Genomic DNA, 13,620 nt, shown 5'->3' on the forward strand with positions numbered 1-13,620 from the left:
GAAATATGAGTTGCCGAATCAATACAGGTGTAGCTATTCCCCATGTAAGTATTGACGACCGAGATAGGAAGGAATTAGTGTCTCATACATGCCCATGCCTTGACCAACATCTAACATGAAGCTAAACCCGTTGGGCCAGCCGGAAGTGTTTTCCCATTTTGCGAAGACTGACCATGCACTCGCCTTAGTCTTACTGGCAGCCAATAAGGAGCTGCAGCATAGCATGATTTCGACTCTGGCGATAAAGGCGTGACCATAAATGACGACAACCATACCGATAAGAAGCAAAGCTACATATAGTAGCCAGATTTGCCACCGCTCGGGCGTATAACTCGGATTATACACTTGTGCTAATTGCATGGTGAGCTGGGCAGGATAAATGACTGAAGAGCAACTTCCAAATAGCCAAGCTAAGACATTGAGCCATGCAACTGTAAATGCGGCTGCCTGTCGGTACTTTTCACCTGCGATCATAAATGAATAACAGCAGTAAAATTAGCTTGAAGACTCACTAGCTATGATAAGGATCGTGGCGTGACACGTACTGATACTGTCCACTAGATGAAGGATATGCGGAGGCTAGTTCCGCCAAACCTGCAGCAATGATCATAGAAGCCACACCTGACACAAGAGGAACCCAAGTTGCTCCCACAGGTCCTGCAAAAGTCAAGTGAGTTGTTAGAAGACTTGAAACCGCTAACCAGGCACTTGAGACAGCGATAGCAAAAGCAATCAGTGACCATAGCGTAAATTGCCGGGGCATAACAGCTTCATGCCCCTGGGCTTGTAGCTGAAGATCATCCAGACGTTCAATAACTGGCTGCTCTTTGTCTATCATGGTGATATGTGGGCTTTATCCTTTGTAGAACTGATTGTCTTCAAGGTGGCTTTGATATGTTTTTGATTGAAAATAACAGAAGAGACACAGTATCAATGTGCCCAAGTGAGGGAATTTTATGAACAGGAAGACTGGAGCAAACATTGAAACATTACTCCTTATATTAGTTTCTGTGATCTACAATAGGAAAAAGCCCGGGGTCATTGAAACTGCAAGATTAGACTCTATCAATGTCAATTGGAAGGAGAGCTGTTATCTGTTGTTCGCAGGGTAGGGCTGAACAAGATGCTGAAGGCAGTTATTAACCGACTTGCAACTTACCTCGGGAGATATGTATTGGACAAAAACTACAGCTATAAGGTTTGGATGGGGTTTGATCTGGGATAATCCAGTTCTGTGTTTGAGGGGAACCAGTCTCATCTTTGGGTCAAAACTAGTATATAGAACAAAAAGATCCTTAGACACTCGGCAAATGTCTCAAAAGGGTAATTGAATTATGTGATTCTGATAAATAGTTTTAATTCTCGCCTTAATAGCTTAAATTGGTTCATTAATGGTCTTTTCTAGGCTAGCCCAAGCTCTGGTTTCCCACTCTTCTGTCTGCCACTGGTTTCTATGGAGAATTTGAAAGACGATTCGATCCCAATCACATTGGGAATCTAGCTCTAGGATTTAGAGTAGCCAGTTCTGGGTCTAGACTGTCAGATAGCAAATCGGATAAGAATTCTCGGAAAGTGTCCAAAATGGGAAGAAAGCTGTTCCCCGCATTCGTTTCAATCCTTACGTTGATGTTTGATTGGAACTACTAGCTCGTTGATGGTTTTACCCGTGGTAGCTGTGAAGTTGTGCAAACATGAGATGACGATGACCTTACAGTCCAGATGTCGTTGATGATATCACTTCCTGCTCGGATAAATGCATCTAATTGCATTTGCGGCGATATGGTAAATTTTATTCGAGGACCTTGGAAGTTATTCAGGATATTCATACGGTTACATAGAGATGTCCTAGCCAGAGTGGGGGTTTTTGGTTCCACCAAATTAGAGATATGATATAAAGCCTGAGCCCGTCTATTCACTATGATTAATCCAGTGTGAGTATAGAGAAAGTGAACACCATAGTGATAGTCTCAACTACTTCTGCGTTTTCACGATGCCTCAGTTGATCAGCAATCCCATCATCTCGGGATTTTCTCCCGATCCCTCTGCCTGCGCGGTTGGTGGTCTGTATTTTGCAGTCACTTCGTCCTTCCATTTCTTTCCTGGCATACCGATCTACGTGTCAAAATATCTGGTCACTTGGTCGCATTTAGGTAAGTTCATCTGACATGCTTGGTGGTGACTCTTCTCATCACTCGAATAGGAAATGCCATCAACAGACGCGAACAACTTGACCTGGCTCAGTCCGCTGCCAAGTTAGTGATCAATAGAGATGGTCATACTCTTGTGGCCACTGGCGGTCTATGGGCTCCAACTATACGACACCATAAAGATGTGTTCTATATCACTTGCACGAACACTCGTTGGGTGAATGGAGAGGTTCAATTTCGAAACTTTATCATTCAGACCTCAGACATCTGGTCCAACTCATGGAGTGATCCCATATTTTTTGACTTCCATGGTATCGATCCTAATTTGTTCTTTGATGATGATGGTCGCGCATATATTCAAGGTTCCCGAGTCATCGATTACTCTGTACAGCCTTCCACCACCATCGACCAATTCGAGATAGATGTCGTAACCGGTCAAAAGTTATCAGAGCTAAAGACCATTTGGGAGGGCTTTATTCGAGTTGACGCCGAGGGGCCACGACTCTATAAGAGGGGTCGGCTGTATTATCTGGTCATTGCCGAAGGAGGACCCTTTGAACACCATCTCGTCTCTGCAGCAAGATCTCAGAATGTATGGGGGCCTTATGAGTCCGCTGAGATCAATCCTATTCTGCCATCAGCTGAAACGACATCACATTTTCAGCAAACTGGCCACCCCGATATTTTCCAGGATGCGCAAGGAGAGTGGTGGGCAACTGTGCTAGGTGTGCGAGAGAAGGATGGACGCTGTCCAATGGGAAGAGAATTATTGCTGACCAAAGTGAGCTGGCCAACTGCAAATGACTGGCCAGTTTTGGCTCCGATCACGCCAGAGATCGAAATTCCGGAGTCCAGCATTCCAGACTCGGGTCTGAAAGATGTCCCTTCCTTGCTTCCCAAAGACGCATTTCTGGAAATCAGAAACGGACCAAGAAAACAATACAGAAGCAGTAACGACGGCCTCAAGCTCGTTTTGGTTGCCAATCCGGCAGATCTATCTAGCTTAATCGAGGCACCGGCATTCCTGGGGTTACGACAACGAAAACTGCAGGGCACCGCGGAAGTTCACATTCAATTGGACGATCAGCTCAAACGTCAACAATTCAGCGCCGGCCTCACTCTTTACAAGGACGAAAATCGATTTTTGGATGTGCATTCCGAGTCTCATAGCTCATCAATCTGCTTTCGAGTTCATAACAAGGTTGAAAGTATTGACCAGTCAACAAAATTTGTCCTTGAGACATTAGGCAACTCGGTGTATTTCAGGATGCGGTATACAGAAGAGTTATACGAATTCTCATATCGCACTTCGAATAAGGATAAGTGGGTTATGGTTGGCTCAGTTGATAGCAGAGACATCTCAGGCTTTGATTTCACGGGATCAGTGATAGGTGTCTTTGCAATGAGCTCGGAACCAGATATGGAGGTCACTTTCAGCGATTTTGTAATTGACATTTGAACTGGAAGTCTCAGATGCATGTAATTTGTGTGTTAATTTAATTCCAATCATTAATCGCGGAGGATGTTATAACGTAGGCGCATATTCCGACACAGGAGGAACCGAGGTTCAATATGTATGACATTCAAAGCGTTCGTATTTCAATTGAATAGGGGGAGGGAATAATAGATCACAGGGTGTTCTGAGAAGAGAGAAAAGGGAAAGGAGGGGGGAGAAGGAAAAAAGAAAATTAGAAAAGAAAAAAAGAAATGCGGTGAGTGTGGATTGAACACACGACCTCCAGATTATATGATTGAAGTTGACTTCAGTCTGGCGCTCTCCCAACTGAGCTATCCCCGCTGGTGTCAAAATTCTCCAAATTATGTATAATAACCCCCGGAAAAAGCAAACATTTGGTTCGCACTGAACATTACTCGAAACACACGCTCAAGTTTTTAGGCTGAGCATTTTGATCTGCTCCCTGAAATTAAAAACAGCTGAAAATACTGACCTGACCAAATTTGAGAAATCGGGTAAACTCCGAGTCTCATTGATTGAAGTTGTTGGCCAAATTATTGTGTCCGCATGTCGAAGATGATACTAATATATACTACGGTTCACTGGCATCATCATGATCATGCCAGTGATGATCTTCAAACTGAAACCTTGGAAGTCCTGGCATTTGCAGTTTCACATGTGTACTGCCACCTTCAAGTTCGAGGTACATCGAATACTCATTCAACTCGGAGGTTGTAGTATTCTCACTGCTTACTTCACGTATATCTGAGATCCTGATATCGAAATCGATCCCGGGCGCCAATCACCATCTCCGTTATTATCACAGCCCCTTTCCACCCGCATTGATCCGCATCAAGGTTCACGAACACCCTGCGATCTTCCAGCACCTCCTTGTTCCCTCTTATCACTGTCGTGTGCCTCAGGACTCACTACGGAGACCTCCGATGACCTTATCCTCTCCGGCTTGGCACATCACTGGTCAACTGGCATCCATCGATATAAGTCAACAATGGAGATCTCCGACGCAGAGGACTCAGTTTTCTTCCTCTTGATAACAATTGATATGATGCACAGGATATAATTCAGGACAAGGAGTTCATGGCCAGTTGCTTGTCCTAATGACTGGAATTCTCCTTACCACGTGTTGATGCCGCTAGGCAACTGATATCTACAGAATGTCTGTTGCGAGCAGAGGATCGGCCGACCATGATGATGGACCTCAACTTCTTAGAGATGTTTGGGGCTTGACAGCTACCGCCTTTGTGATTGTGATTTTGAGGATCATTGCAAAATTAAGAATTGGGAAATTCGGGCCGGATGATCTACTGATGGGGTTCGCCCTGGTTAGCAAGTCCTCTCTCTTTTATCATTTCCTTGACAAGTTGAAGCACCAATTGAGCAGTGATTGGACTGCATTTTTGCTTTTTCTGGTCCTTCTCGTGTTGATGATTCTCAATTGACTTCTGTGATCGCTCAGTGTTTAGCGACAGTCGGATCAGCCATGATAACTATCGGGATTCATTATGGATTCGGTCAAAATATGGACAACCTGAGTGATGCAAGTGTGTCAAAGGTCATCATGTTTGACTATCTTACACAGACATTTGGACTTGCAGGTGGGGCCTTGGGACGGGTGTCTTTCATTGTCTTCATCATTGGACTACTCGTTTCAAGGCAATGGCATAGATTGGTCTTTTGGACATTGATTGGTCTTCAGTTGATAGTCAATTCGATGTTTATCATCATTCTTTTTGTTCAGTGTCAAGGGCATGCATCGGCTATATGGGAGCACTCCGACAAAGCCAAGTGCTGGAGTACTCTAGTGCAGGCTTACTATGGATATTTCCAAGGAGGTGAGTGATGCCCACCGTTTCCACCTTTGATCTTTCTGACAATTCCGAATTGTGTATAGCCTTTAATTCAGCAACTGATCTTTACCTCGCTGTTTTCTCAACCGTCATATTTTGGACACTGAACTTGAAGTTAAGGGTCAAATTAGGACTCGTCGCATTGCTGGGACTTGGAATATTGTAAGTTCCCCTTTATATTAATACTACCTTTCACCGTCACTGACAAAGAGCTCTTATTAGCGCGATGATCGCCGCCATTATCAAGACGGTACAAACCCGTGTGCTCGCATCATACGATATGGACCCAACGAAGGCAACAGTTAGCTACGACCGCTGGTTATTTATTGAAACATACTTGGTGATAATCACGGCGTCTATACCATGCATTCGATCCTTGCTGCGTTCAATGAAGGGTCAACCATCCACAAGCAGGAATACACACGAACTTAGCTCGCGCTATGTGGTAAGCTCTAGTACGCCCACAGGTCGGAGAAAGCGGGACTCGTCCATTGATGGAAAGCGAATAATCAATGTCTCCGAGGGCCATGCGAGTACTGATGATTGCCAAAGTGATGGCCATGATGATATCCATGACCCGGGAAGCTCAAGGGAGTCTGTTATAATTTGTGTTTAGATACTTGATGCTAGTAATGAAATGCTTGCATACTTAGAAAAAGATGCCCATTTTCGAATTTCAAAGGTTCAATGGATGCTACGTTCTTTGGATTTTTTTTATCAAACAGCTTCTTCAGCACTGTGGGAGGTAACCAGAGCCAAGATCAATGCTTGTTATAGATACCAAATCTTTCCATCAATCGGACCGGATCAAGACCTCACGAGGTCCAGTACTTATGTACTGACGCAGGAGTCACTTAGTAATAATTTGTATTGGGTGGAAGACCCTGTCTCTTGTCATCTTTCTGATGGTTGTTTTCGTTATTTATTGTTATGATGTTCAAGTAAAGAAGCTATACGGAGTACAAACCAGAAGCTTTTCAAAACTTTTGACGAGTTCGGTTTCATAATCACAATATTCCTTTTCGCAAGAGCCCATGCTGCTAAATGTTGTGGCAACATCAAAATCAACTCAAACAATCCTTGTGCCAGATAAAAGTATATTCTTTGGGTAGATATCACGATGATGGACAAAGGCGTTATGGATCCGTTTTATGCCCTCAACAGCATTGCGAAAGAGCTCTTCAGAATAATTTTCACAATTTAGTTTTTCAGCACAAGGCAGATATTCAAGTAGGATCGCACTGGGTTGGTGTTTATCGTCGGCGAAATGTTTAAGCCAGGGGTGAAAAGCTGACGGATCAACTCGATCGATATGACCATGAAAAGCGGGAACAAAGCCTTGATCGCACACGCTGGAATCACGGAGATTGTGATACGTGTTTAATTCGCAGCGAAAACGATTTAGATCTCGGCCTTTTTTTCGTATATCCAGGATCGCCGTTGTCGTGGAACTGACGGGTCAGTCACCATCCTTGGACGTTATCATTGAACTTACAAGCTTCATGACACATGGCTTCTCAAATAGCTGGATCTCATAGATTGTTGAAGCTTTCGAGCGACTGAGCTCACGTTTGATATCGATATCAGAGAGACTCGGAGAAGGCATGGTCGCTCTTTCAGCTACATTGTGTATGACGCGACCGAAGGGATGAAGGAAATCAACAAAGTAGAAAGGCGGAAAGGCTGCCAAGTATGGGAAGAGGTATCATATAATTGGATAAGAAAGAGAAATAGAAGTATCAATGAGCTAATTGTATATCTGAATATATCAACTGGAGGACATAAAACCCTCCAGTAAAAGAGGTTTATGTTTATCTATCTCTCACTTCCAACATTTGAAGGGATTTGGATTTTGACTGCCTCGTTCTCAACTCGCTTGATACCGAACTTCATTGCCGCTGCCCAGGTGTGAGATCTCTCCCATTATGACACTAAAACCACGACCAACCACCATTGGATTTATCCTCATTCAGATAATTAACTTTTCAAAATGCCGGTATACCCGATCGCCAATGGCAGATATTGATTGAACTCCGATAGTTGATCCTGTTGAGCTCTTTACAGTGCAGAGATCAGAGTCCTGAGCGTGGAGTCGGCATTTGATTCCATCACCGACGGTCTTTGAGAAATGAACCTTGAAAGCGAAGGTCAAAACGAGCATCAACAATGAAATTCTTCATGAAATGAATCCCAAGAGAGTGATCTCACTGAAACGCAGCAATTCGACCTTGGAAGATACTACAAAGTACATTACGCACGATAACGGACCTTCTGCAGCTTTTATGGACCCTTCAACATCATATTGAACTCTTCAAGTGGACCTGCAACGGACAAAAATGACAGTTTTTCCATGAATCAAAATGCTTCATTTAAGCTTCTTGGCAGCCGAGGGAGTCGGAGGGACCGTGTCATCTATCCCGATGAAAAGCAATTCACGCAGACCATGGAATGGTCCCATATAACGCGCTAAAAAGCCATTGAGACCCTGAGATTCACGGAAAAATTATCAATAGGCCAAGAAATGGTCTCCACTACTCACCCCGCGGCCGTCCCCGCTACATTTTCCCCAATGGGGCCCCATGCTATCTTGACCCCGGCTTGGTGGCGCCGTGAGCCACTGATGTATGTCCGGCACAGACTACACTACTCAATATGCTATGCTACATAGCCAGTAACCGTGTCGATCGGTTTTGGCTCCACTGGGCCCATTGTGGGATGGTAGTTAGTCGGATTTATTATAAAAGAGTATCCATCCGGGGCCTCCCTGAATATTTTCTCGTCTCTGGATACTCGTATCTGGTGCGATTGCCATACTTGATCATATACCTTTGAATAGTTTGAGTGAGATTTTTCCACTCACGCCTTCAAGATGGCGCCTCGACTATTAAAGAATTACCGAGTCTACATACTCACTGCGGTAGCCTACCTGGGCTCCCTCCTCTTCGGTTCGTACAAACACCCACGTTCCCACAAGTGCAGAAACTAACTCAATGCCATTTCTCAGGTTATGATACCGGTGTAATGAGCTCAGTGCTTGCACTGGACAGCTTCAAGAAGGATTTCGGCCTCCCACTCTCAACATCCGGCTTCGCGAGCGCCAAAAACTCCCAAGTCTCATCCAATGTCGTCAGTCTTCTCACAGCAGGCTGTTTCTTCGGATCTATATTCGCAGCCTATATTAACGACCGCATTGGTCGTCGATACTCCCTTATGATCTTCTCCTTGATCTTCCTCGTTGGTGCTGCAATGCAAGTTGGAGCTCACCATGAGATTGGCCTCATCTACGCCGGTCGCGTTGTGGCTGGTCTAGGTATTGGTGGCATGTCCAGTATTACCCCTGTCTTCGTGAGTGAGAACTGTCCACCCGAATACAGAGGTCGTATTGCGGGTTTGTTCCAGGAGTTCCTCGTTATCGGTAGTACCTTTGCCTACTGGCTGGACTATGGTGTGTCGCTGCGGATTCCTGAGGGAACGAAGCAGTGGCGTACCCCGGTGGCTATCCAGCTTATCCCGGGTGGTCTGATGCTTATTGGACTTTTCTTCTTGAAAGAGTCTCCTCGGTGGCTGATGAAGCAGGGTCGTCGTGAGGAAGCACTTACCTCGCTGGCGTATATTCGAAATGAGCCTGAAGATAGCGAGGAGGTGCAGAAGGAGATGGCTGAGATACATGCGGCTATTGAAGAGGAGTTGCTTCTTACTGAAGGCGTTACCTGGAAGGAGTGCCTTCAGAAGAGTAACCGGTACCGCTTCTTCTTGGCCTTTTTCATTATGTTCTGGCAGCAGTTCTCTGGAACAAACAGCATTGGCTACTATGCCCCTCAGATCTTTGAATCTATTGGAATTAGCTCTACTAACTCTTCGCTGTTTGCGACCGGAATTTATGGAACTGTCAAGGTGGTGGCAACTGCTATCTTCTTGTTTGTTGGAATTGATCGCTGGGGTCGAAAGCGCTCTATGATGGGCGGTGCTGCTTGGATGGCTATCATGATGTTCATTCTTGGAGCTGTGTTGGCTACAAAGCCTCCAAACCCAGACTCGACCAGCGTCTCCTCCGCTTCTATTGCGATGGTCACTATGATCTATCTTTATGTCATTGGGTATTCCTTCTCATGGGGTCCCACACCCTGGGTTTACTTGGGAGAGGTAAGAGACTGTTTATCATACTACTCCTTTGTACATCGGTTAATCTTGATTATAGATCTTCCCAACACGACTACGTTCATATGGTGTCGGTCTCGGAGCAGCTACACAGTGGCTCTTCAATTTCGTCATCACAGAGGTCACTCCTCGTGCCATCAATAAGATCGGATGGAGAACATTCATCATGTTTGGTGTCTTCTGTACTGCGATGGGTGTCTTCGTTACTCTTTTCGTCAAAGAGACCAAGGGCAGGACCCTGGAAGATATGGACCTTATCTTTGGTGCCATCGACGAATTACAGCGACAAGCAGATGTGGAACATACTCGCCACAAGCAAGATGTGCTCCATGCAGAGCATGTTGAGGAGCGTGAGCATGATGAGAAATGATACATGAATACTGCAAGCATATAGTGTTCATATTTACGAATAAATTGAAGAAGACCAAACCATTATCATATACATTTCAAGTCATCATTTGTAGTAGCCCAATTCATCTCATCGGGGGATTTATTCTTTTTTCTCGTTGATTAGTTTCATATCGAGTTGGCGGCGTATGTCGAAAATACTGATCACAAATAAGAATCGCAATAAGTGATGCCTTGGTACTGCGCATTAGCACAAATCCAGAACTGAACTCAGTTCAGACTCACTAGCGAGAGATCAAAGTCCTCTGCGACCAGAACATCCATTATCGCTCGCGTTGGTTGATGACTCGAGCTACTAACTCGGGTCATATTCCCCGTTATTGAAACCGTTCTGTTCAAGATAACACTTTCACGTATATCCACGACCTTGCGATCCTCCGCATAGACCGCAAATGTACATAGCGCAGGTGAAGTGCGTCGAACTTGGACAGTGGCCAATTTATCTTCTTCTTTCTTCGCATCTTCCGCCATCACATTGCGAAAAGTGATATCGAAATCACAGGGCTTCCACTTTAATTTGATTTCCGCAAGATCCTCGTCATTCCCGGGCAAGTGTACCCGCCATGGCTTCAGCCATCTTATCGCGGGCCTAACACGCTGTGTTTCGAACATGGGGAGACCGGATGAATCGCGGAATTCGCGGACTCGTCTGTCGCCATATTTCTTTCCTGTTACGGTGATAAGGGTGGAGTCATCGCTGTCGTATTTGACTGTGTACTCGGCGGGTGACTCCTTGTTGTAATCTGGTTCTACCCAGAGAAGTCTTTCGAATTCTGCAATTTGTTCGCAGCGAAGCCCCAAGGGATGACGAGGGGCTTCTACGTGTCTACCTCTCATCATTTTTAGGAAGTGGTAAGGTCAAATGGATTGATTGAGAGAGATGTGGAGTTGAGATGGGGAGGTGCGGGATGATGTCGATCGGGGAATGTAAGAGCCTCAGTGGAGTCCCAGAGTTCAGGATGCTTCGCTCATAATAAAACAGGGTATTCATTTGTAAGATTATCCTTGGAAATCAAATTCACATAACACAAAATCATTCATCAAGCGCTTCATACAAAGTATCGTTTGGGTATCATGGTACTGCATATTCTTGTTCTCCACACCGATCCTGCCCTGGTGATAGTGCACGGAATCATGGTCATTAAGCACTCACGGGCGCTGTCTCCAACCATGCCCATTCCATCGTCACTCTCCCCTGCGCAATGGTCGCCAAGTCCCCGAAAACCGTCTCAGTAACATCCAGATCCGTCTCCGCGCAGCCAACACATCGATCGACGACCTTGACATCCACACTCTCTCCATCACGCCTGATTCGAATCTTGAGACCACATAGCGGATTGTCATTTGGGTCTGATCCTGTCGAAGCAGCATCAAAGAGAATATGGGAGACAGCGCAGATAAGGTCAGACTCAGTATTCGTGTAGCCGCAAGCGCCGAGGCCTGGATCGTAATATGTGAGGTCTCCGGTGTAGGGACCCCCATTAGTGGTTGGAAGCGCAAGGTTAGATTTTGAGTTCCTGGGCAATGGTCAGTACGCCAATAAGGATGAGTGGGGTTATGCGACTTACTTTTTGCCGACTGTGAGTCCAACTGCGAGTCCGATAATCAGCGCGATGAGTAGGAGAGCAACGACCAGACCGATGTAAAGAGCTTTGCGCGATCGTTTTTGTAGTGCCCACCAGGCTAGAACAGGACCGAAGAATGGTGCCTTAGGCGATGGTTTCTCGTCTGTTGGATTCTGTGGCGTGGGCGCTTGGTCTGGTTGATCAGCTGCTGCCTCAGTATCTGGGGCTACAGTCGCATATGGGAGTGGTTTGCGCTTTGGGACTGAGCCCAATGGCGCATTGGGAATATTGGTTTCGTCGGCCATTGATTTTGCGCGATCGCGAATTACCCAGGGAGATTGGTCAGAGCTGGGGGTTGTTTTTCGAGGTGAGTTTCTTTGTGCAGGTGATTCATAACGATTGCGACTGGGATCTCTTTGTCATTGATCCGAAAACACCGTTATGAGGCCCTTTACCTCACGGAATGTCCATGATGTGCATGAGGGTCCTAAAGGGTCCAGGTGGGGAATAGGGGTCATTTTGTATGTGGGACATATATGCACTAGTATTTCAGGGGCCGAGGTCGGCTCCGAAAGATTGAGATTAACGGAACAGTTATCACGCTGTGTATCTTCATGTTTCAAGTCAAAGGTCATTCAAAATTCCCTTTCAGAAAAATTCATTCAAATGTTCAATGTGGCACAATTATGAGTAAAGTGACCATTCGAGTACACTTTACATTCCACAAGGTACATAAGTCGGGATTTCTAGCTAATCTGAACATGCACATCAGATAGAAGACACTAGATGGGTTGACACTCTTCTCCCAAGGTTTATGTTCACTACCAGTAGGGATCTCAACTCCTTCAAGATTGAGAATCGCCACTTTTCCATTCTTGCAAAATAGAAAATTGCCTGTGTTTGGATCTGTGTATTTTCCTCCACAGCCATGCACGGTCAACAAGGCTTTGGTAAGTTGAATTTCTAACGTCTCCTCGGTGACATTCGATTTAATAGCGAGTTGACGAAGCGTCATTCCTTCGATGTAAGTGATAAAAATCGCAGGACAATCATCGAAAAATCTTTGGCCGAGAAAATTTGGAATCAGGCTCCCTTGAAGGCTTTTCAGTCTTGTATATGCATGTATCTCATTTTGAAATTCTTCATCCCAGCCCTGTTTTTTCTGCTTGACGATAATAGTTTCTGGAAGACCTGGATCGGCAAGCCTTAAACGACGGACTGTATGATGATGTCTATCTACCCGTTCGACCTTAATCACGGCAAGGGGCCTGTTGTTTAGAACGGCCGTCTAAGATGGCAGACTTAGCTGAGGCTCTTGGTCAGAAGTTGGCAATACTCCTACATGAAGATCTTCCGTGGCAATGGAAGACTGGATGTCGGAATCAAAAAACCATGGAGCATTTTCAGACATTTTGAAGCACTCGTAAACCATTGCTAATGTGGGGGGGTTCAAACATTTGAATGTTAAGAACTTGAAAAGGGGCCATTGACACCTAAGTACATTTAAGTGACTACTTTGGGAGCATGATGGATCAATTTTGACCTACTAGAGACCCGGGTCCAGTCTACTTCAAGTTGATATCCCTTGCATGCGAATCTCACCATTTTTGAAGTGACTCCAGGCTCCAGCCCTGGAGGGATTCTCTCCAGGATCCTACCTATAATCAAGCACTCAAGGCCACCGCCGTCCATCGCACAGTAAAATATGAACTTGTTTACTTGTGGCTACTGGCAACACTCTGGAAGCTATGAGTTGAAATTTGAGATAAAACTTGAAGAAGAATCAATTACCTCCAGGAATATCATAGTTACTATATATGCTACTTATTAAGTCTCTTTTAAACATAAATGCCGTTATATTCATTCTGATTGGATGGAGTCTGTTCCACTGCAGGACACTAATTCCGACCAAGAAACATCATGATGAGTCGTGCATAATACTAGGTAACAAAAGATCAGAAAAAAGGAGTACATAATATATAAGACTTAATTGTAGTACTAGTAGATTGGACAAATAT

The 13,620-nt window shown here is 45.0% G+C and overlaps 7 protein-coding genes across 7 annotated transcripts; 3 read left to right on the forward strand and 4 right to left on the reverse strand.

Moving 5' to 3' along the window:
* Positions 1–33: 33 nt before the first annotated feature.
* On the reverse strand, positions 34–474 carry N7483_003711 (amino acid transporter; the record flags this gene model as incomplete). The annotated part of the gene is made up of 1 exon (XM_057087148.1): positions 34–474. The coding sequence occupies one exon, from the start codon at positions 472–474 to the stop codon at positions 34–36; it is 441 nt and encodes a 146-aa protein (XP_056946977.1).
* Positions 475–511: 37 nt separating this feature from the next.
* Positions 512–838, reverse strand: N7483_003712 (uncharacterized protein; the record flags this gene model as incomplete). The annotated part of the gene is made up of 1 exon (XM_057087149.1): positions 512–838. One exon carries the CDS (start codon positions 836–838, stop codon positions 512–514), a length of 327 nt encoding a protein of 108 aa, XP_056946978.1.
* A 1,152-nt stretch (positions 839–1,990) lies between these two features.
* Positions 1,991–3,606, forward strand: N7483_003713 (glycoside hydrolase family 43 protein; the record flags this gene model as incomplete). Its single annotated transcript, XM_057087150.1, has 2 exons — positions 1,991–2,150; positions 2,201–3,606. 2 exons carry the CDS (start codon positions 1,991–1,993, stop codon positions 3,604–3,606), a joined length of 1,566 nt encoding a protein of 521 aa, XP_056946979.1.
* A 1,171-nt stretch (positions 3,607–4,777) lies between these two features.
* Positions 4,778–6,066, forward strand: N7483_003714 (uncharacterized protein; the record flags this gene model as incomplete). The annotated part of the gene is made up of 4 exons (XM_057087151.1): positions 4,778–5,004; positions 5,088–5,456; positions 5,516–5,633; positions 5,694–6,066. Coding segments are annotated over exons 1-4 (1,086 nt in total), but the record flags the coding sequence as incomplete, so codon positions are not given.
* Positions 6,067–8,340: 2,274 nt separating this feature from the next.
* Positions 8,341–9,999, forward strand: N7483_003715 (sugar porter family MFS transporter; the record flags this gene model as incomplete). Its single annotated transcript, XM_057087152.1, has 3 exons — positions 8,341–8,416; positions 8,476–9,614; positions 9,670–9,999. The coding sequence occupies 3 exons, from the start codon at positions 8,341–8,343 to the stop codon at positions 9,997–9,999; spliced, it is 1,545 nt and encodes a 514-aa protein (XP_056946981.1).
* A 248-nt stretch (positions 10,000–10,247) lies between these two features.
* N7483_003716 (uncharacterized protein) lies at positions 10,248–10,877 on the reverse strand (the record flags this gene model as incomplete). Its single annotated transcript, XM_057087153.1, has 1 exon — positions 10,248–10,877. The coding sequence occupies one exon, from the start codon at positions 10,875–10,877 to the stop codon at positions 10,248–10,250; it is 630 nt and encodes a 209-aa protein (XP_056946982.1).
* A 301-nt stretch (positions 10,878–11,178) lies between these two features.
* N7483_003717 (RlpA-like double-psi beta-barrel domain-containing protein) lies at positions 11,179–11,907 on the reverse strand (the record flags this gene model as incomplete). Its single annotated transcript, XM_057087154.1, has 2 exons — positions 11,179–11,554; positions 11,606–11,907. The coding sequence occupies 2 exons, from the start codon at positions 11,905–11,907 to the stop codon at positions 11,179–11,181; spliced, it is 678 nt and encodes a 225-aa protein (XP_056946983.1).
* Between the last annotated feature and the right edge of the window lie 1,713 nt (positions 11,908–13,620).

This window comes from Penicillium malachiteum (genome assembly GCF_028827825.1).
Source record: "Penicillium malachiteum strain IBT 17515 chromosome Unknown utg000002l:1.0-8849297.0:1.0-8852440.0, whole genome shotgun sequence".
Lineage (NCBI taxonomy): Eukaryota > Fungi > Ascomycota > Eurotiomycetes > Eurotiales > Aspergillaceae > Penicillium > Penicillium malachiteum.